At 42.2% G+C, this 24602-nt stretch overlaps 1 protein-coding gene across 4 annotated transcripts in view; it reads left to right on the top strand.

The window, feature by feature from the left end:
• Nucleotides 1–24602, top strand: part of TOX2 (TOX high mobility group box family member 2) — a 1178640-nt gene that overhangs the window by 630865 nt on the left and 523173 nt on the right. For all 4 annotated transcript variants that reach the window (XM_069652135.1, XM_069652136.1, XM_069652137.1 and 1 more), the window contains one exon: nucleotides 13386–13631. In XM_069652135.1, the coding sequence (XP_069508236.1) occupies nucleotides 13386–13631 (246 nt within the window). The remainder of the gene's footprint in view (nucleotides 1–13385; nucleotides 13632–24602) is intronic.

Raw genomic sequence — 24602 nt, 5'->3', positions numbered from 1 at the left:
GAGGGTAGCCAATGTGTAGCACCTAGAAGAGCTTTGAACGTACCCTATGTATTGCACCTGAGAGAACTCACAAGGATAGCAAAGGTACTGCAATTAGAACTGTGAAGATTAGCCAGAGTACTCCACTTAGAAGAATCATGACAGCCTAGGTACAACAACTCGGAGGTATTGTGAAGGTAGCCAAGGTATTGCACTTTAGAAACATTGAGAGTAGCCAATGTACTAACCACCCCTGCTCCTCTCCTGCATACCTCACAAGTGCCACACACGCCCTTCCAGCCAGCCAAATTACAGGCAGAATCCACATCCAACATAACAAACCTTTGCAAACCACAAGCAACCCCTGGAGCTGGGCCTCACCCCTTTGGATACAACAAGCCAGTGCACACAATCAAAACTCACTTAGAAAACCAACTCGCACAGGACGCCAGTTCCTCCTGGTTCCTCAAGCATGAACAGAAGAGCACAACTTCTATCATCAATGCCTCTGCGTGTAACAGCCCATCTGTGTAACTGCTGAATGCAACAGTACATCTCTGACATATACATCACGTTCACCAAGATCAAAGACATGATTTATGCAAACAGTTGTCAAAGAGGTGCTTTGGCAAATACACAAATGTGTCAGTGTGTAACCCTGAGAGTTTAATGGATGCACAATGCATATGTACGAAAACTGCATGCATGTATTAATGCACACCTCTAAAACCCATCTCCATGCGCGATGTTGGAGCCCACCATAATGCACATCTATGAGAATCATGTGCATTTTATCCATGTGTGCACTAATGCACATATATGAGGATCATAATAAAGGCTGGTACAAGGAATGTTTGTACACAATGTAAAGGGACACCGGACATGGAGAGAGTTGCAAGAAGACTGAGAAACATTTGTTGCGTGTTCTGGCAATTTTCAGCCTATGTGGCCCAGTCATCCCTTATTCTTAATCCGCTCTGGTCAAATGCATGCACTAGCCTTGTCCTTACCCAGCTCTGGGGAAATGCACAGACTAATGCTCGTTTTAGAGAGACACATTCGTTTGCAAAAACAACATATTTCCAAGCCACACATATTGACGAATGCCCACTTTTTGCTTTTGAGAGGCATGAGCCGATTCACGTCTTTGAAGGTCTGCAAGATGTTTGAAACACATTATTGCAATCTGCAAATGACATCTATTAATGCCACATTTATATACAGATGCACATAATACACATACCCCCAGGTCACATGCATGATGAACATGTAATAATCATACATAGTGTTAATAAACTGCAAACACAGATGGAATGCTTGCATTGTAAGCATTCATTTTATCCCCTGAATGGTTTGTTCTTGCGAAGGGAGTTCAGTTGCAATTAATATGTAACACGTATCCTAATTGGACATTTTGTATTTCTTCCAGATAATTAAAACATGTTTACTCTAGAATATTTTTAGGACAATATGTCTTCATTGCAAAACAGAATACATTATCTCGTGCTTAAGGGACATAAAACATTGAAAATTCTGCTGTACTGTTAATTTGTATGCAAATGAGCCTCTCTCTTTGCTGGGCTGGTAGGCTGCGTGCGATGTCACACAAATGTAGATATCCCCTCGCTTGTGCTTCTAATTCATCGCTTTGTATGTTTGAGTTGAATGTATTCATGTTTGCCTTTAATGTACTGGGAACAAATGCTACATATTTGATTAAATAACATTAAAGAGTGATGGATGGTTTCAGATGAAACGTGTAACCACTGGCATATATTAGGCCAACTTTTCAAGCCGTTGCTTTGCATCCTTTTGTGCGTAGAAGAGAAATCATAGGCAAATCAGGCTTCATGCCTCCCCCAAAGAGGACGATCTGCCCAAACTTCTAGATCGCATCACTTCTACACGAGACCTCAAGCTACCCGGGACATCTTTCAAACTTATTAGGCATCACCAGTAAGGGTTTGCTTGGGACTTAAGGTACAGAAAACTAAGGGTTCACATCTAGGCATTACCACCCAGGAAATGTGACTAATGCAACACCAAAGAGTGCTGGATGGAAGATTATGAATTAATCATAACAATTCTCATTGCTGATGATGCCCAATGGGGAGAACCACGTCTGGGATTGCTTGTGGTCTCAGGAAGAAGAGATGTAAGCTCACATTTTGGTCTGGACTGCCTCTTTTGCAGTGGGTCCAAGACCATTTACATATGATGCTTCCTCTTCTGTAATGGCACTGGAGGCTCAGCAACTATGGTTTGGAGGGTTGCCCAAAGCAAAGCCAGTGGTTATGAGTGATTCAAAATGTTCAATCTCACTCTTCAGAGTTGCATATGTTTTATTAAAATCAATCAAACATTGAAAGGCAAGATGTGAAGCCTGAGGTGTTGATCCATGCAGATCAGTAGTACCTACTCTCTGTGTGAAAGTACAATTCTAGGTTTTCTGGGGTGTAATCAAAGTCCCCAAACAAATGGAACTGAATTCAAAGGTCCATTACACATGAAAAACAGGATTTTTAAACACTGACACAAAAACAGCTTTTCCATGTGTGTTTGCAAGTTAAAGCAAGGCATGAGAAAAATGTTTGCCTGCGAACATAAAGATGTTATGGAAAAGATATGGTGTATGCGTTGATAACAAGTAAGGTAGATTATGCTTCACGTGCAAAATAACAGCAAAAGATTGGAAAAGAAAAGCCTGCATGGTTGCCATGAAAAGTTCCTGTAGGCCTATTTAGGCAGACTACGCCTGTGTCTTTCTGCAAGGGAAATCCAGAGAAGGATAAAACAAAAATGTAATCCATGTGCAGATTGGAAAAGGACATCACATTACTGGCTGAGAAAGAAATGCAGCATTTTCACTGAAACTGCCACCCACCAAAAGGTGGTGCACTGTGATGATGCAGGCTCACTTTTCAGCATGAAAACAAACAGCAAATAATTAAAAGTGTATTTTATTAATGAAAACACAATGTGGATCCTGAAAACACACTGTATATCAAGGAATCAAGGCTGATGTTAGAAAATGCAATATGGGAGACCAATTCAGTCAAGGATAAATGGTGGGGCTCTGGCCAAAATTCACAAAGAACTCCCCCACTGAAAGCCTGCTTTTACATCCTCCCAGTGATTTACAACTGCAATAAATTGTGGTTGCTAAGAGATGTTGAAAACAGACTTAACCTATACTTGGTGTCTTTGAAAGGGCAGTTCTGAGAAGGCCAAATGTTCTGGCTGGTGCATCCCAGGTATTTACAAAACACTGGCCGAGAGAGACACAAGGCTTGAAGGAAGGGAAGCTCATATTTGCATATATGACGATTCCCTTTGTTTAAAAGGACTATTATAACGTTGTCCTTGTTCTAAAACAACCACAAGTCACATTGATTACATATATGTTACATTTTTTAGATAATTTCCAGGTGATTTTGGCGATATAAAATTCATTCACCTGCGACACAGGGAATTGTAATGGCCATCCAAAATGGGTTTCTGGCTGATCTGAAAAGGTTCCAAATTTGAGAGTTGGCGAACAGGTGGAGGGTGAAATTAGGAATATAGATAATAAATTGCATGTTCCTAACGATTATACTTTTTGTAAAAACGGCTGAAAATTACCAAACGGCCGTGCAATATGATGTGGACCTGACTGTTGTTTCATTGAATTCCCCCTAATTAGCTGAATCAGAATATATATATATATAGAGTATGGCTTTGGCTGGTAAAATTATGAAGTTTTGCTACATAACTAGTTTTTGCCCAAACTTTTACATGAGAACAAAGGGGATTGCAAATGAGAATTGCCACATGTCTGCTCCAGACTCCTAAACCAATCCTTAGAGGAGGGGCAGGAGTTGGCAGGAGAGAGAAGGGTAACTGTCCAACCCTATTTGTGAGAACTCTTGCAGGGTATTCCTCAAGATTGTAAACTTGATGGTGCCGTCGCTGCTATATAACGTGGAATGGACTATCAGAAAGAGGCGAGCTGCTGAAACTTACCATCCGAAAGCCGCAAGGAATCACCAAGGGAGATTGCTGAGATTGCATCCTGGTGGAGCTGGCTATTTCTTGGAAGGCCAAAAAGCTGGCTGGGTCCTGTGTTAGAGTGCAGGGGCCATCCTTGAGAGTGGAGTAACCAGACCCTTGCCATATCCTACAAGAGGGACCCGAAATGCAGCTGGATTTCCTGAAACGGAAGCTTTCTATGTAAGTAGGACTGGGGCCTGGGAAACCAAAAGGTGGGGGTGCTTGCCTTAAATAATTTCCTTTTATAGTGGGTGTGGTGGACACAACTGTGTAAATCCTTAGCCCAATTAACTAAAAATATTAATTTTTTGAATTCCCCTCGGCAGAACACCACAGGTGATTTTTATTAAAATTCAAAATGTACAAAGCTCATTCACAGTGATCACTGAAAACTATAGAATGTAATTTAATTTGGTGATCTTATTTGTCCTGTTGACCCCAACTTCTTTAGGAGGAGTGGTGTCTGTGTCCCTAAACTAAAAATAAAAAGCCTAATCTGACAGTATCCCCAACACAAACCTTTAAGTGGAGGGGGTCTGAAATCCCCAAATCCCTCAATCATCCCAATTTTCCTGTCTGACTTCCCCAACACAGACCAAAGTAGGGGGGTCTGAAAAACCCACTGTTAAATAATCCTGTGCTTATTTTGAGCAAAGGTGTGAATGAAATCATAATTGTCATATGCATTGGTACAAATATGTAACCCAACTGCTAGCCTATTAAACGTGCCAGAAAATCAAAATTGAACAGCATTGCAAATGTAAAGTGATTGTGTGCATGGAACATTGTTGATGATCATTTAATTTGAAATTTGGAGAAAGATGGAAAGAAAATAATCTTAATTTCTGTTTTTGCTAACCCATTGATGTGATTCACTTGTGTAAAAAGAAGTTACTTATGAGCCACAAAGAATGTGGCGTGTGTAGTTTAGTGTGATTGCTGTTAACTATAATTAAAATAAATACAATTATATTTCCTATTTCCCGGCCTGGTTCTTGGCTCACTGTGGGCACAGGGGGAGGAGATTTGTGTGACTCTATATGAGTCTTCAGTAAGGCCAGCGCTAAACAATTAAGTGAGTGTTGCAGGGCTCCTTGATTGGGGGGTGGGAAGGAACTCCCCAAGTTAAGGGTGGTCTCAATATAAGGTGACAGTTTGTTGGGTTCAGGCACATAGGGCTGCCCAGCTGATGGTATGCTCTGTTTTGCATTTGTACGTTTCTACCGGGGCAGGTAGGGTATTCATAGTGGTTGAATGCTTGAAAAAGCAAAGAGAGTTGAATGTGTTATGCTGCACTATTTCAGTTTCGGTGCTCCAGGTGTGAGGACGAGCATAAAGGGTGTGTAGGAGTTTTGACTGCAACACGGGATATGAGGGAAGAGGGGGCATTCTGGTGTAAACATCGGTGGGTAAAGCAAAGAGTTTTAAAACAGATTCTGGCTTTTATACGGAACCAGTGTGTCTCTCTCCTTGCAGAGGATATGTGGTTTGATAGTTTGAGACCTAATGAGGCCATAAGTGCCTTGTTCGAAGGAGCTGTAGTTTGCCCAGGGTCTTGGCAGATGTTCTTAAAATTAAGACATTCCAATAGTCATGTTTACTGCCAATAATGCCAGGTGCAAGCGTGAGGCAGTTTTCAGGGGAGATGAATTTTCTAATCAGGGTGATACATTTTGCTGTGTGGCAGTGGCAGAAGCGAGAGCATTGATGTGACTGGATATGTTGAGTTTGGCCTCCAAGTACAGTGTCTTCACGTGCTTGGAGACTTGGATGAGGGTTCCACCAATAGGATAAGGCAGAGTTCTTAAACAATGGGAAGAGCCTACCAAAAGCAGTTAGGTTTTCCCATTGTTAAGGTATTGATTATGGGTGACATCCAGATTTTGAATGATGCTGTATGTTTGGTTAATTGATTTGACATCTTGTTCATAGTTTCCTGAAATTGGAAGCAAGATTTGCGTATCGTCTGCAAAGTTTGTGTAGGAAATGCCTAAGGAATCAAGGAGGTCGAAGAGCGGCTTAGTATAGGTGTTATTGAGGGCGGGGAAATGCAAGAGTCCTGGGGAACCCCACATGGCACCGGGATGGGATCAGCCATGGCGGTGCTGATGAAGACACTAGAGGTGCGCTGGCTCAAAAATTATTTATCCCATCGACCGCTTCATGGGTAAAATGAAAGTTGAGCATGAGATGCTGGCAGAGAATAGCATGATCCACCAAGTCAAATGAAGCAGAGAGGTCAAGTAGGAGCAGGATGCCAACGTTGCCTGAGTCTCAGAAGCTATCCAGTTGGATTTCAAGATCGAGCAGCGCATATGTGCTGTGTAGGGGCCAGAATCCTGATTGTCTAGTTCCCAGTAGGTTGTGTTGTTTCAGATGGTTGGAGATTTGGGCAAAGGCAATGCGGTTGCGGACTTTCAGAAGGCACAGAACTATGGTAATAGGCATATAGTTTGCGGGGAGGGAAAGTTCAAGGGACGGGTCTATAATGAGTGGGGAGGCCCAGGCTGCTTAGAAGCAGGTGGGGACATTGTTGGTTGCAAAGGAGGTGTTGACATTGTTACAGAATGGGAAGAATAAAATGAGTGTTGTACTGGAATACACTCTAATGCCCTGAGAGAACAAATGTGGTTATCAAAAATCATAAAACATTCAGCCCTTGACCATACATTCCATGCAACCAGGAAAGCAGAAGTATATTTGTCCAGCTTGACCTTATTCACCAACTCCTTGCTTGGTCACTCATAGGCTGCTATAGTAATCTACATTGGTACAAAACCTCCATGACCAGTGCAGTAATGTCATCAGACAATTGATTTTTAGAAAGACGTGTCTGTTTCCACTGATATTTGATATTCAAGTGTTGGTATCTGATCGCGGACAGCATCTTAGCTGGTCGGCATGGCAAATATAAGACCTTTATTAATATGATTAAGTTAAAACCTTTTCAGAGAACTGGTCTGGCAAAATGCATATCTCATATAATAATAGCATTATTGGGGGTGGGGGGTGCCTCTGTAAGGCTTTGCAGCCCTCTCTCTGCTGGCCTTGCCTTCTTCCCTGGACCATCTATTTGGGAGGACAATCTGTATCTTCTCTAAAAACGGCAAAATGTTGGTTTTGCCTTAAGACAGATTCTATCGAAACCCTTAAAAATGGGGTACTAGATTGCCAGGCTCTTATACCCAAGAGAGATAGATACTGTAAAATATAGGGTATCTACAGATTCTGTTGTTTCAAAGTAACTATTTTGGTCTAGTCTGATGTGGGGGAAATTGTTTCACTGTTGCTCTCATTATGTCAAAATTTGTGTCTGATGTTTTGGACCATTTAGGTGATTAATATTTTGATGTATTAATTATACACTTTTAGAGTTTATTTTCTTTATTAGTTTACATGAACTGTATTTTTGTATGTAGTTTTATGTGAACGTATTGTTTTATATGCCTTGCTATTTTATATTTTGAAAAATTATATCTTGTTTATTTTTTCTACATTTGTGTAAGGTTTAATTAAAACCAAATCACAATTAAAAAAAACAAAATGTAGTTACCTTACTGCTGGACCCAATATTATAGCGCAGTTCTCTGATGCTGTTTACCAAGAGATTAGTAGGATAGGCAAGTATGGACTAATAGGTGATAAAAACGGACCTACATTTGGATCACCTGTTGGAACTAACCTAATCCCAACTCCAACACTTTAAACTACTATCCAGAGCTCCTCCTCAATATAGGATGAGGATTATGGCAGAGGCCCTTTGTTAGGTTTCATTGGCAAAGAGAAAATGGGTGCCCACATGGGATGGAGCCTTCTTGTATGTATATACAAGGACAGTAAGTTCCAGGATATGAACATCCAATTTCCTGAGGTCTTTGAGTGATACTTTCAAAGCATGTAGCACATTTTGCATCTCCCCTGGTATTTAAAACACAACCAAGAGATGTTTTGACACCCTCTACGAGGATGACATTATTGAAAAGCTTTCTACCTTGCTGCATCTGTGGTGCCCTCCATAGAGAAGAGGTGTGTGCGTGAGCCTGAAGATCTCTTTGACCCTATGACCGGATGTAGACTAAGTAAACTACGGTGAGTCTCCGCTCTCCCAAAGAAGTCATAATCGCCTGATCATTCTCCACCGACTCCTCCAATGGCCTTTTTACCAGCAAAATCTTGGTTTTAACGGAGCAATGCTACCTTTGTCTTAAGCTTGCCAAGTACATAGCTGATTTAGTAAAGAACCCTCAAACCCTAGTTGGACATCTTCCCAAAGAACAGGGTAAGATCATATCAAAGCCTCAAAGGTAGCCACTTTCTGGATAAGTGATCTGTCCCTTCCCACAAGATCTTTTTTAGGCACCTTCCTGAGACTGTATCTCGAAGTGCCATTCACGTTGGGTACAGGTAGCATGTTATACATCCTAGCGCTTACATTAAACTACCACTACCAGCCAGCTTCTGGTGTGTTCACACCCATTGGCTGCACCCCTAAAGTTCCAGAGTGTGCGCTCAGCGACTGTGGGGTCCCTATATTAGGGCCCTTTGGGCTGTTTGCACCCAATAAGAAATTCCATCAACTGAAATCCCTCTGCAAATTCCATACACAGTATTGATTGAGTGGGGACACAGGTGCCTATCTCAAGTGGCACACCCAGAGTACCAACTCAGAGGCAAACTCTTTCCCCCCCTACATTGGGAAACCTCAATTTTTCACACACAATTGAAGGCCTGACTTGTGGGGAAATTTAAAGGGTTGTTTGAAACAGCCCACAACCTTGATTGGTAAACGCCGGATTGCAGCTAATTAATAGATGCACACATTAGCTTGTGAGTATATTCTTGGAACAGGGTTTTTACATCCATATTATAACATTACTCACAAGTCTAATGCCTAGAAGGGCAGGTCTGAGACTCAAGAAAAAATTGACCAAGCCTTCGTTTCCCGCTCTTACCTATTGCAGAGTTTGGCCAAATGCAATCGGAATATAGATAAAAGGGGCCAGACCATTCCCAAGTCTCGCCACCAACAGGTGCCAAGGGCACCCACTGATGCCATGGGTGATATAAACATTGAAGACCCAATGCGGTGCACAGAGGGTAGAGCCCTGTTTACTTGAAGTACAGAGGATGAGTATGGAACGTGTTGATGCCCGGGAAGATTTTTATATTGTAAGGCTCACACGATCCGCAGAGTTCCATGGGTACATGAGAAGACAATCTCTTCCCAATATTTTCCTCGACAAGACCAGTATGTCCTGTAGTGGCCAGCTTGCCTAATCTGATGGCCAAACCGACGACAACAATTCACTGTTGAACATATGCCTGAACCTTAGATGTGCATCATTATCAGGAATGGCCTTTAACAACCAAGTATCTGCATCACCACCCCCTATGGATCTGTCTGCAATGCCTGATCGTGAAGACATAGTGAATAGGCATGTGCCAGACGCTGTTGATTTAGGTCTTGGCAGTTCAGAAATAACTACCCAGGATGGCGACAGCATTGATGATTCTGATTTTAGGCCAAGCTTGAATACCATTGCAGTTACAATGGACGCTATCTTTGGCCTATATTCTACAAAAGGGCCTGCCCTGGAAAAATAGTGGACGCAGATAATGGAGAAGTTGTGGGCAAGGATTTATCGATTGAGCTCCGTATGCTTAATACTCGGCCCTCAATCTCTGATCATTCTACATTTTCTCCGGAAATGAATCAAAGCAAGGAAATGCATGAAGAGCTAGCCACCCACCCCCTAATTACCATTGTTACGTCACCTAGCAGCGAGCCAAAAACGTCTAGGAAACGAAGGAGAAAAAACAAAGCCATACCGCAGCCTAAACGGGAAGTGAAGAAATACATGTAAACTGCCTAGTTGTAGGTGTGGCACCTTGGATAAATGGCTGCAATTCTCTGAGGAAGGAACACTATCCTTGGTTGCCAAGCCACCTGCACAAGGTGACAAAGGCCAGCCCAAGAAAGTTCTCCAAATAAAAGTTGACAGGGGTACTCAATGTAGGCTGAATCTGCCTCCTGAACCCCCGCACAATATTGCAGATAAATCGGTTGCGAGGGTAGCCCCTCTGATAGAGAGTGAAACATCCTTGTATCCACTTATCAAATGTGGACACTTGTAGAGCAATCAGGGGCCAACCAAATGTGTCATGTGGGTAGCCATAACATGTGGACTCCTACACATAACCAGCAAGGAGGCAAACCACCCAGAACCTCATTACACTACCCACGTTGTGTGTGCATTGAGGAATCCGAGCCTACCAGCTATTGTCCATTTTTAAATAGAGGAAATGTAATTACTTTTGTTTAAACAGATTGAAGAGCTATCCATCATTACGCCTCAAGACATTAAAAGGGTGGAATTGCTCACCTTTCATACCCAATGCAATTGGATAGTGGTAACATTTGTCAGCTGTATGGTTACCGGTTATGGTTTCCCCCTGCACTTCTCTCCTCCCCCTTCCCTTCCACTTGCGCGATCTGAATGTCACAAGGCCTATTAAGATCGTTGTTTTTTGTCCTTGCTCTGTTCCCCCCTTGTCTTGTCGTGCCTTGAGATACTTGTGCATAGACGCGTTATAAATGCCATATCATATCATATTGAAAAGGCTTATGTCATTTTTTAATTAATGTTACATGACAGGCTATTATGTTCAGCTCTATTATGGCCTATCTAAGGGGGAGCGTTTTAGATCCCCTCTATACGCAGTGAAGGGCAAAGTAACAACTAAATCTACCTGGGAAAAAAAGAGGCCAGGCAAAAAAGCCCTACAGCCTTGATTGGTCCAGCAATCCCAATCCAAAGACTATTGGAGACCATTTGTTGATGAACAAGCATATTCACCATCACTACAGTTTGTTTCATGCCCAAATCTATCATGGAACACAAGGGGATCTAGATTGTTTACTTCACAGATAACCGGCTATGTTTCTCTGACTAACTCAGACATATTTCTCTTGCAAGAGACTTGGCTGCCAATGACCTTAACTATGGACGGCTACCGAACATTTGTATATCCAGCAACTAGAGCTCAGAAGGGGAGATCCAAGGGCGGCTTATGCATTGATCTCCAACATGGCTATGTAGTAGTGGCCTATAGTACATGTGTAGATTGTGAGAACGGGCTAGCAGTTGAAATCAAAAACTTCCCTAACGGGAACTATAGCACATTGATACTCAACGTATGCGATCCCCCAGATGGAACGCAAACTGGCTTACTGTTGAAATGGGTGTCAGAGTTGTTGTACAGGTGGAAGCTAACTAACCCTAAAGGAAACATAACGATAGCTGGTGATTTTAACGCACTATGTACACATTTAGAAAGTGGAGTAATAACCGATGAACAATGGAGATCATTAACAGAACACACTCGAGTACTAATACAAAAGGACCTGAGGTTTTCGGAAGTATTGTACGAATTTAACCTTATACCTTTGCTGCCTTGTAAGAACGAAACAATGATGGAGGTTGTTACATGGACTAATGGCACTAGTGCTTCATGCCTGGACTGTATCTTTGTGTCCTAGGTCCTTGAAACATGGTTTTCAAGGGGACCTTTTGTGTTTTGTTCCTGGCATTGTGACACCTAAAATGAGCTTTGTCCGGTCCTTCTAGAACCACATTGTTGTTTCAGCAATTTCATACGCTGCGGTGCACATTTACCCATAGGCTGCACGGGTTCTGTAGACAGACATGACACTCTCATCAAGTGTTGAAAATCAACGATCCTGTAGGTCCCGGTTGTGAGTCGCTTATGTAAATCAATGATCCTGTAGGTCGCTGTTCCAAGTCACTTATCGTTTGATGTACTTTGCACTCTGCTCTGAGAATGGGTGCTTGTGGCTGGCTTGCATACCCTGGAGCAAACATGGAGAGGAGGTGAGAGTTGGCTTGCTGAAGCATAATGGTGCCCTGGCGCGGTGCAGTGTGTTGTGGGGCATGGCAGTGCAGCTATCTTGGAAACAGTGCATCCTAGGGCCTTGAAATGTGGTTTGCAAGGTCTTTTGAGTTTTGTTCCTGGCATCAAGATGCTTTAAAATTAGCTTTGTCCGGTCCTTCTATGACCACCTTGATGTTTCGCCGATTCCAGGCACCCGTCACATATATGCAGGGGCTGGAATCCAGGGAACGGGGTAGTGTGTCCACATGTAATGTAGCCACTGACGTCCAGGGTCCGATCAGGTAACTATGAAAAATGTAGTGCAGATTTGTGGAACGGTGTGAAATTGTATGAGTAACTAACAAACAAACAGACTTTTTTGTTTTTTATTATATATAGATAGTGCAGTTGTCACCGCACTATAGTTAAGTTACAGGTTCAGCACCACAGGAAATCAAAGAAATGAATTGCTAATAACTGTTGACTCGTATGATGAATTTGGCTTCAATTTTGCAGCAAGATACATGCATGAAGGCTTGATTGAATATTGGGGTTTAGGAGAAAGCAATGTAGTATGGGGGTTCAGTGGCTGGGATGGGATTTGGTGCAGGGTGCGAACAACTGGGGTGATTCAGCCTTCAACATTTACATACAAAGAGCCAATGCAAGCACTGAAAAGTGTCCACATTTCTGTAATCAATCTCAACAATCAGAGAGGCTTAGACAAAATACTGTCCTTTACCATAGATCTATCTGGGCCATCATATTGAATTATATTGGCACCAAGATGGTACAAGGGTCACCTAAGCACCAATGTTTAAAAATGAATAATGATCTGTCAGATTACCTTTCTTGCATTATTGAGAATTTGAAAGACAGGTTAAATACATATTTGCTGACTTTGTTAGCTGGGACCATGGCTCAGGCCATTTTGGGGATAACCACCATTGTAATGGATTAATGCATGAACATTAATGAATGGAAGATTTGGAGGTTGCATGCTGACCCCCAACCATGTATTTCTTCAAGGTCTTCTCCCTTGTGTTATGCTATATTCAAGGTTTAGCTGTCCCAGTCTCTCAACGCTACACGCACTGGGTATGTCCACAATTATGGAAGTGGGTTTATGGAGAACCTTTTTGATATTAGTATTTTGTTTTCTTAAAACATTAGTATTCTGTTGTGACAAGGTGTTAAACAGTCCATCGTGGCCTTCTAGACATGGATCTCACTACTGATGCAGTTTAAAATTATGTTATTGTGTTTTTTTTTATATGCAAATAATAAAATGAACTACCATTAACCCATGGGTTTCAGTGAGCTTTGACCGCTTATGTTGAAACCATGTAGCAGTCTATGAGAGAAAACCATTGCGATTAAAAGAATTGTTGATATCAGTCCATCGTGTTATCATTTGGAATATCCATGACTAAGCTGTCAGACTTTGTTTTGATATTAACAAACATATTTTTATTTTGCAGACATATAATGGTCAAAGTGAGAGTAATGAAGACTATGAAATTCCTCCAATTACGCCTCCTAACCTCCCAGACCACTCGCTCCTTCACCTAGTGGACCATGAATCCGGCTATCACTCACTGTGCCACAGCCTCCCACCCAACAGTTTGATACCAGCCTACTCCTACCAGAACATGGACCTCCCCGCCATCATGGTGTCCAACATGCTGAGCCAGGACGGTCATCTTCTTTCCAGTCAGCTTCCTTCTGTGAGTAAAATTCTACATCAATGCTCGTTCTGTGCACTTCTACCACCCTGACCTAAGAGCATGTTGATGAATATTCAGTGACCACTTATCTTAGAGAGAGAGAGAAGTCTGGACTGCATAACATTTCCTAAGTAATACTCCCAAACACAAAGGTGAAGATATTAAGGAGTCTGCACGTTGTATCACAAATCACTGCAGTGCAAGTTAGATGTACATATATGTGCTTTTTTACACAATCTTCCAATGCTAATGAAAATGTTGGTACCCAGTCAATTTACCAAAAATAATTCAGAGTGGTACATTTCACTGAAAACCTTAATACTGAAAAATACCCAAAATATTAAATAAATATATAAAGGGTAGTGGGTTAAGGGGTTAAAACGGGTCGGGGGGGTTGTAAGCATAGAAAATCAGAGGGCTTGAGGGGGGCCCCCACACATTAAAGAAAGAATTGTTTTTTGGTGGTATTTTGGTCGCAATGAAATGTACCAATCTGAATTTTTCATTGGTAGGATCCCAAATAACCAAAATGTCGAGTTAGTTATACAATGATTCCTAACACTATTGTGATTCCCCTTTCTAATATGCCCAAATGTTGATAATATAGGGTAATTGGCGAAGAATCAAATGATTTATCAGAATCGGACGATTCGGTTTGGTGGGGTGGACAATTGTCAAGGTCTAACGATCCTTAATGTTGCTAATACACAAGTGCTTTCAAGGGATTAAGTAACTTTACATCAATAGTGAAATCCCCCTGTTGTGTTCCTTCACGCAAAAGATATGCTACAATTTAGTTTGATCTACTTATTACACACTATTTCGTGCTATGATCAAAAAGCACATGTAGCATCACTTTAAGACCTCTCAGCTAGTAAGAATGCCTTGTAAAGTCCATGACTAATGACAAGCAATGAAGTACTAGGAAGAAGAAATCTTCCCACCAGGATGAACTGCTTCAGAAAGGTGAATGTATTCCAGCTCTGCATCCTACGAATAACATGGCTCCATAATGTCGGTTAGAATGATTAATCACTAATGGGTGATTAATTCACTCACCACCAATGAAATTGCATGGCTATATTCTTGTTTATATAGCTTTAAATGCATATAAATATATGAGGAAATTGATAAATTAATCTCGAAGGCTACAACCAAAATCCTGTTTATAAGGACATTTTTAATTTCCTGTAAATTTTGTGCCATAACTGACCCACTCAGCTCTAGATTTTCCCAAAAATATATTTGTGTAGCCCGCAATGGTTTTGCCATGTTTGGTGGACGCCATTGAAGGGGAACAATACGCTGTGGGGGTGATAATAAAATAGGTTCTTCACACCCAATTACAATGCAACACCTCACAAACATGTAAAATAAAACTTCTGCCAGTTTAGAGATTATTGTAGAAAAATTGAAGATTGAGGTGATATTTCAAATAGTCACTACTCTGCATATGTGGCACTATGTTGGACATGCCATTCCTGCTAATTATCTCTGGATACCTCCCATAAATACTTATGACACTGTGTGTGTCAAGAATGACATATACTGAAGTCAAGCTCTGATTGGGCAGGATGCAAGATTCTCAGACATATTGTTTGTTTGCATATGTTCATGTTTACAGTGTTTTCATCCATAGGGTATCACAGACAAGGTTGCTTACCTGGGGATCTTGTGCTAGGCATACCACAAATACAGTGTCCAACCTGTCTGCAACTTTGGAATATGGATGTTTGGTGGCTGCAATCCTTTTTTAGGCAACATAATATGGAGCAGTGCCACAGTATGTGTTTACTAGACATGGATTGTTGCCACAGACTGGGTTTGGTGGACATGTATGGTAGATAGTGTTGCATAGGTGTACAAAGCACCTGCACTAGGCAGTGGTTCTTGTTGATGGACCTATGTGCCAATGGATTAAATTTTAGGCTGGATCATTTTACACAGATCCACCAAACCCGCACGCTTGTCGGGGGCAACACGTCCTGGGGTTAGTTTCTAGGTTCACAAGACATTGCAGCAAGTGGCGTGAGTAGCGAAAAGGGAAACTGATTCCAAACTGTTTGCAACATCGGTCGACAATACTGCAGATTCAGGGCAGGCTTTATATTGACTATAATGGTGTACCATGACCCACGTAAACCACAGTGGTCTTCCAAACACCGATTCTGACGGTAGGTGCATGAAACATGACTACATTTCCATATTTGATAGGCCTATGCCCATAGTCAGATTTACCATGCTGCACCACTATCTATGATGTGTCGCACAGTAACAATGAGCGGCCCATGTTCACTTCATAAATGCACTAATCATACATGACATGCATGTTTACCACACAGATCAATCAAGGAAGGACCTTTGACACAGGAATTTGTTTATTTATTTATTTATTGTTCGCTTGTTAGGTGCTTATACAGAAGTAAATACTGTTTCAAAGCGCCCATTTTGTACATATTTGCATCAAGCATGAACTGCAACCCAGCCCCATGCTTCCAGTCATGCTTACCAAATAGATACATCAAATATGCACCAGAGATGTAGACACTAGTCTGTGTTTATTCATAAGTACTCAAGTATTAAGCATTTATAATGCAATCATGAAGGACTTTATCATTTTGACAGGGCAATAGTGGGAGCAAGTACCATCTGATAAAGTGCAGAACTTCCACTGTTGAAGTGCACCTTCCTCCTTGGATTGTTTGATGAATTCTGGTGTAGAGACTATTGTTGCATTAGAGGATCTGAAAAGCTTGGTTTGCCTGTTGCAAATGACCCTTGACTGTAGATAATGGATGTACTAATCACAGACCCTTCTGGCAGGCTGTGGTCTTAGTTGGTTGCCTACAGGCTAAATCCTATTGATGGCCTACTTCATGCACATGTTTGCTGGACCTCTACTGTAAAGATGGACAATTATTGTCGGCGCGCATTGTCCTTCTTTATTGGGCCCCACTCAAAAGCAAAGGTTGGGGACATAGGCCATGCCTCTGGGTTCACACATACAACTAGGAAACACAAACTGTGGCTTCCACCCTCAGTGCCTGTTTACCAAAGAGGTGCAACACAAAGGAATGTAGCACACATGGACTGTTACGCAGTATGTGGTTCATTTTTGTCAGAGGTAGAGCACGCCCCATAACAGGACACTGCCCACGGTCCTTGCTTAATATTCTACCAGGTGTGAGCTACTCATTTCACAAGAACCCTATGAGAAATAACAGCATATAATGAGGATGAGTTAAGGTTGAATTTTGACTTTTGTGGCCTAATATCTGCACCATTTGAGAATGTATCTAAGTTAATACGATGTCATGTGTTCTTCTACTAGTCATATTGGTACCATAACAATTTAATTTTTCTCTCTTTTATTCTATCATATAATATATATATATATATAATTTGTGAAAGTATGTTTGTATGTTCGGGGCTGGCTCCAGCCCCTTAACAGGTGGTGGGCTGAGAATATGGCCCACAGTCGGCATACCAGCCTGGGGTGTACTGGCGATAGCTAAATTTCACCAAACCCCCACCCATTTGGCCTGCACAGGGCGGGCTCCGGTCCTGTACTATCAGTATATGCGATTGTGGGAGATTGACGATTTTGCGATTGTAGGCTCTAGCCCCGCAACAGTTGGTGGACTGACATGTTGGCCCGAGTTCGACATACCAGTCTGGTGTTTACTGGCGATTGTGAAATGTGACCAACCCCACCCATTCGCCCTGCACAGGGTGGGGTGCAGCCCTGTGTTATCAGTATAGGCGATTTCGGGAGACTGCCGATTTTGCAACTTTTCCAAAAATAGGAAGTTAGGACACAAGGTCGGCATACCAGTCTGAGGTGTAATGGCGATAGTGAAATTTGACCAGCCCCACCCATTCGCCCTGAACTGGGGTGGAGCGAGGTCTGGCCCTGTGCTATTAGTATAGGCAATTTCGGGGGGTTGCAGATTTTGCTGTTTTTCAATAATAGGAAGTTATGACACAATAAAACATAAACACGGCTATAGCAGACCCTCACATGCATGTCAACTACAGACCCGGGCAACGCCGAGTGGTAATGCTAATATAAAAATATAAATTAGGATTGCCCATTTGAGCCAACTCACACATTCCACACAACCTAGTAGCCATCACTGGAGGTTCATCTGCAGTTCTGAGCCACAACAGCAAGGCATTGCCCAAATGCAAACCTTTTCTCAAGTAAATTGTCTTGGTCTTAGAGGGCAGTGGCACTTTATACATAGCTTAATCAACCCAAGACAGACATTTTGATAGGCTGTCAGGACAACTACATACCTGGTTTTACCCTTTATAGAGATCGTCAGTGCAGTTTAGTCCTGACATCTTTGTGGTTGGAGCATTTGGGCATGTTTTCAAAACACCAAGTAAGCTATGGTGGGTTTAAAAAGGCTTGAATAAAGCCCTTCACCTGAAATGTGAAAGTAGGATAGTCCATTTGAGCCAAGTCACGCATTCCACAGTGCCACCTAGTAACCATCACTGGAAGTTCCCCTCCAGTTCTGAGGCACAACAGCAAGGCTTTGTGGATATGTAAATTAGCCCAATGTACAGAACGGTCAGGAGTCAGATATAGATTAACTGTTGCAGTGCATAATTAATGGGGAGTGGTCATAGTTCAAGAGTGAAGATTTATCGCTTAGAAAAACCGAGCATACTAGGTTGGCTTTCCTGAGTCATAGCTACATATATAGGTCTAGAAGGACAAGATGAAGACGTAACTATTATGAAACTTGAGAGGTAAAATGTATTTAAGAAAGTATCAAATAAAATTCTACAGCATATGAAGGTAGTGATCTAATTGATTGAAATATTAAAGCTACTCTCCTCGCGAATTCTTCACCCTGCACACAAAACGGGTAAGACTATTTCTTGGAACTGCTCAAACAGTTCTTTTACAAACCCATATATTTGCAAACAGAACAACAAATTATCCCTGGAGGGGTTTTACTGCATGAGGCTATGATCATCAGCTAAGCGTATGTACACAACACAAAAATCATGGAAACAGCAAACATAACAAGCCTGAAGAGAACGAGTGAAAAATGACAATATATGAAAAAACGATTGCAATGCAGATAAAGTGCTAATGTGTCTGGTATTAAAGAGTCTCCACATTTAAGGTAGTGTCCAGGAAGTTGGGACGATTAAATGAAGGGAAACCCGCGGGAGGTCAAGGGTGTGGGGTGTTGGCATCCCTGCTCACCGTCTCTAGAGTTTTCTCTGTGCTGCTGCCGACGGCCTTGCTGGCCCCTCCCACCTGTTGGATCACTTCAAATTCCACCAGCTCCCTCGCAAGGGTGAAGCCCGCAGGAGGTCAAGGGCATGGGGTGTTGGCATCCTGCAGGGGATGTTTTACGAGCCTGTAGAGGGGTGTCCCCCAGTTTCGACCAGTATCTACTCTTCACGCTGGAAATGAGGGACCGCGTTATCTCCTGTTTTTTTGTTTTATGTTCGCCCCGCCCTGTTCCACCGTGCCTACTTTCGCGGGACCCATAAGGATTAGTGAGCTAGGTAACGAAGCTAAGTAACGAAGTGGAACTACTGGATCTTTTTTTTTATGAGACAAACTGCTCCAAATATTTGAATTGTATCTCTACGATCTTAAAGCTGGGAGGCCAGTGTGAAACCATCTGCACCTCTTATTGACCTTATTGACTTTATTGATTTATTGGGGGTGTTGCCCAAGCCCCTTAAGTAGAAGGGTGAACCCTAACCTAAAGTTGGATAATCATCATGTCAGTCCCACTCAACCAGGAATCCGCTCAGGAAACGGAGGAGCCACCTGCGCTAGCCCCTGTATATAGCCCAGGCTTGGCTCAGCACTCATGTTTGCACTGGGCTCAAAACAGAAAATACTGACCCTTAAAAAGACTAAAGCAAATCAAATTTGAATCCAGTCACTTGGGCTTCCTTAAGCGCTGTTGATCCAGTGCCTTGCAGCATAGTTAAACATGCAAACTCCTTTGGTGAGATCAATTTGCTGATTGGCAAGATTCAGCAGTTCCTGGGTGCACCCAGCGCCTTTGTTAACCTTATATCTGGAGAGGGGGTAAATGTCATTCCCACTTTTACAGACGTAGAGATCTCCGACCTCTCACCCTCCTTTAGCAGCCTTATTTTCAACTTTTGCTCCAAACCTCTCTGATCCCAGACAGGGTAAAATTCCTGCCGTTCCCCCCCCCCCCAAAGTTAGGCTAGCTGGAGGGCCATTGTACTTTGGCCCGACCTAAAATGTGCGAGCAAATGGGGGTGGAGGGTCCAACTGCCTTCTAACACGACTTTCGTCTACACAGTATTAAACAAGGGCAGTGAGTCTGGCTACCCCTCAGCAAAAAGGGGAGGATGACCAAGGGTTAAGGGAGTGCCACTGTAGTTGCAGCAAAGTTATGTCAGAACTCATGCTAATTAAAAACATGCTAATGTCCCTATTCTAAGTTGATAGAAAGAGAGAGGAAGTGTGGAGACTTTCAATAAATCAGACGCAAAAGAAAGGGGACCGTACTACGATAAATAAGTTGAGGATGGGCAGACTTTCCACGGAAGAGTTTTGTGCTAACCTCCCCCGGCTTAATCAGGGTTTCAATTTGACAAGACTTGTAATTGTTAACGACAAAAAGGGTAAAGGGTCATCTTATAATTCAGAACCTGCTGGCCCTGTCCCCAGAGAGACCCTGTATTCTCCCTCTTCGACTCTCTCTAAGCAGACCTGTAGCACCCAGACAGTGAGAACCGCTAGTTCAAGTGTGCAACTCACGAATATACCTAGTGTGCTTGACCAGGATTTGCCAAACCTCCCTGCAACCTCTAATAGGTTCTTTGCATCCCAGACAATCTATATGCATGGAGTTCCCAAACCGGCCGCAAAAAGGCCCGAACCAAAGGCAGCACTCCATTATAAGTGTCAACATTGGTTGAATTATGTGAGGGGTTTTCTATTAGTAACTATGGAACAAATTGTTGACCGTGCCATGATCACTAAAGTGAAGGAAGCTGCTTCAAATGTAGACACTGTTAGGCTTAAGTTCCACAATCTCAATTGGTTAAGGATCTACTGCACATTAACATGACATGTAATCCCCTGGTAAAAGCCGCAATTCATCTAAGTGCATATTCCTGGGGCCCAATGATGCAGGACTCTGTTCTGATTGGAGTGAATGCTGTCCCGTTAGGTGAAAGACCAGCACCAGCTGCCCCCCACCCCCCACTCGGTCATGGGTATTGATGCCCGTTGATGTTTAATCCATTCTGTGAAGTTCCTACCTTGCCATGAACCTGTACTTGATGCTAAGATTGTATTGCTTTAGGTTGTTCCTCTGTACTACTCTATGTACATTGGATTCATTTTGAAATGTATAACTGATGTTGTTGTGCAAACTTTTATGGCTCGCGGCTGAAATAAAGTTATGAAATGAAATTACTACTATGGCAGAAGGACTCTGGATCACTGCAGTTTATATCGATGTTTGGTGAATATCCCATCAGGTAGAGAGCTCCAAATCCCGCTACAGGGCTACAGCAACACCAATGATGGTAGAGAGAGAGAGAGAGACACCAGCGATAATCTGGTGCAGCAACAATGATTATTAATCACCAACTGGCATTGAAGCCCCCAGGGATCCACCAAAAACAGGAGGAGCTTCTTATACTTTGAGTAACCCTCACACCATACAATGTATGGGAAGACTGCCAGAGAGAGCAGGCTCACACTAGAGGGCTAGTAAAGGCACTTTCCATATATATAGATATCACAGGTCAAATGATGGAGGATATGTCAGTGGTGATGGTCATGACTGTGGAGGGGCAAGAAGGCACCCACAAAAATTTAGGTATTTATCTGACAGCAAAATGAAATATCTAGTTCCCATAATATTTGGAACATGGTGCAGAGTATTGTGAACCCCAGTCTAAGATTTCCTCCCATGTGGCCAGGGGAAGGCAAATGCTACTTGTTTCTAACCATGTCATTGTTTATTATTAAAAGTTCTTATACACAAGTGAAGTGCTTCAAACCCTGGAGGTGGTATCATGAGGGAGGATCACATGGGAGGAGATAGCTATCCGAAGGAAGTGTTGACTCCATTGGGAGGGATGCAGTACTGGTGAGGATGAGTGTTCCGTAATTCCCAAGTATCTGATGGCCTTCTGTCATTGCACAAATCCGTCTGATGAGAAAACCCAAGGAACCATCTGTGAAAAGTTATATAAACAGAATAATTCACGCACCTTGGACATTTCTAAATCTAATGTGATATTCTCTAATGGGCATAATCTGTCTTGGGTAAAAGTCTTAGCCTTAATGCTAAGTCACATATTACTCCTATAAAATGTCCTAATTTTAATAACATTCAATTCAACAATCGAATAGAAAGAAGTGGACATAAAAGGGTCAAATCCATTATGGACTTCCAGATCCATAATGCCCATGATACTGGGATCAGGAAGATGAGCCAGGAGTCAATGAGGAGAGCCGTGGTTGCGGAGAGCGGAGCAACAGAAGCTCCCAGGGAGAGAGACTGAGATGGGGAGAGAACCTGAAAGGTCCCTGAGATGCAGAGATGCTGAAGGGAAAAGCTGCTATGCCATGCAGCACCAAAAAAGGACTCCAAAGCCGCCAGCATTAACCAGTAAGCCTCTGACGAGTCACTGGGCACCAGGCGCTTCGTAGCATTAACGACTCCCATAATGAAGTCATGGGGAGTCCAAGAGCAAAGTGGAAGAAGGTGGGCAAGGAAAAGAGACTCAAGTGTATGTTGATCCAACCCCTTGTTTGGCAAAATATAAAAAGGCAAAAAGGGCGCAAATCCTCATTAATGAGAAGTCAAATTGGAGATACCTATAACCCACATTGCCAGCAGCCAAGAGGCTACTTAAGAGAAATAAAAGTGCAAGAACGGCACAATTTTCTGAGAAGTGAAATTGGAGATACCTGCAACCCACATTACCAACAGCCAAGAGGTTGTTCAGAAGAAGCAAGAATGCAAAAAGGGTGCAATTCTCAATTTTCAGAGAAGTCAACTTGGGGAAACCTGCAACCCATATTGCCACTAAAGAGACCAACTGTAGTGATAGGAGTGTTTCTTCCTGGCAGGAGAGTGAACCAAGAAAGGGACCATTTAGAGTTAGTACTGGCAGGTGAGTAGACCAGGAAAGAAATAGGTGATTGGGAGAAATGTGGTTGTGGCAAAAAGATGTTGTGAAGAGACATTGATCAAGATGTCATTTTGACAAACTGTTGTTTCACCAAAAGTGGTTGTACTTACCTGACAAGAGCATTTTATTGGAAGGATCATTGTAATGTGTTAAGAATTATTCTGTAACCTGAGAAAGACATTGTGTGGAAGAAAACAATTGCTGTGGTATATGAACTGTTGTTTGTGGAAAAAATATTTGCCTTGCCAAGAAGGATATTGCTAAAGAAAACTATTGTTTTGTTTTTTGAATCTGTGCTTGTGGAAAAGATACTTTTCTTTGCTAAGTGGAAAAGACGCTGTGGATGGAAAAGACATTTTGTGTTGAACTGAACAGATCTTTGTTGAATAAGAACTTGCTTAAGGGTATTCCTGAATTGATCCAAGGGATGGGAGTTCAATCCTGGACATAAGGAGTACTTTCTAAAAATTATCAGTTTGAGTTTTTGCCATGTTTTCTGGAACTGAAGTCAGCAAAATATTCCTTATACATTTGTGTTGCATGTATTAGTATGAGGGTCAGAAACTATTGCACAATAGGTCATCTTTCTTTAGTTTCATTTACTAGGTAGGACTATTCTCATTAGGATAGGTGTTCATCTCACCCCTTTTATTTTATTAAAATGGAAAACATAAAAAAAACGGTACCTTTTGTGCACGTCTCACATTTCTGACCCCTTACAGTGTCCAGCACACCTCAAATCCCCAGCGCTACATCTGTCAATAAAATGGTTATTTTCCGGACATCTGGAAATGGGTCAACGAAAGTCAGCATTCTGATGCTCTTCAATCAGTTTCCAGGTGCAGGTTACGGCATTGCAATCACCTCAAACATGGCATGCCTGACTTGTTTTTTCTGCCGCCCGAATGTCTTTTCCTCAGCATTCCTTTCCTGCCTAATATCCTTTCAGCAGTCATGGCTTCACTGTGATGGCGCCATAGGGCATTCCAGTTGCTCTTCCCCCTTCTATAAGGTTCTTAGGTTATCTGCTCTGTTACAATCGGGTCTTCAAAATCTAATGTTTCTTCTTATAACTAGGGTGAATTAAATTAACTTTTTTCGCGTATTTCCTAGAATGACCGGCCATTTTGAAGGCTATTCGATATCTATAGCCATGACTTGAATCTCTCACTGGAACGAGCATGGCAATGTTTGCCTTTTGGATAATTGAAATCTTTAATTCGTTTTCATTTATCAAGACTTCTCATACCTATAAGGAAGACTGGATAATGGCACTTTTAAAAAATAAAATAAAAGCAACTACAGCCGTTGAATTGCATAGCTCTTTTCAATCTGCAATCTTGTAAAGACCTGCAACACAATAACCTTTACAGATCCTAGATCCACATCAAAGCTAGCTTCTCTTCCATTTGGCTACAGCCCCGATATTGTCACTGTGCCCGTATATGGTTGCCCCTTTTGAGGAAAGGACCATGAAGTGTGTTGGTGACTATAGCATGCCTTCCTGGTGCTGATGTAGAATGGAGCCTTTCATACCAGGCGTCTACATTTGAATGTTGGCAGGCCATTGGAACCATATTAGAGCAGAGTTTCCATTTTAAAGGGTGCACTTTTATCTGTGGACTTCAGAGGATGAGATGAGGCTGTCAAAGGACCTGATCATTTGCAGCCTTTTTCCTAATTCTTGAATTGTCCCAGCCAAACTGAGTAGAAGATTGGTCTGTGCATTTTCATTTCTTCCTATATTCATACACCACCTCCTGGTAGAAAACCTATGGGGGTTCTTTCATGACTCTT

Source organism: Ambystoma mexicanum, chromosome 3p (genome assembly GCF_040938575.1).
Source record: "Ambystoma mexicanum isolate Mex_15411 chromosome 3p, UKY_AmexF1_1, whole genome shotgun sequence".
Taxonomy (NCBI): Eukaryota; Metazoa; Chordata; class Amphibia; order Caudata; family Ambystomatidae; genus Ambystoma; species Ambystoma mexicanum.
Note: the sequence above shows the minus strand (reverse complement) of the source record. Positions and strands in the feature narration are given on the sequence as shown.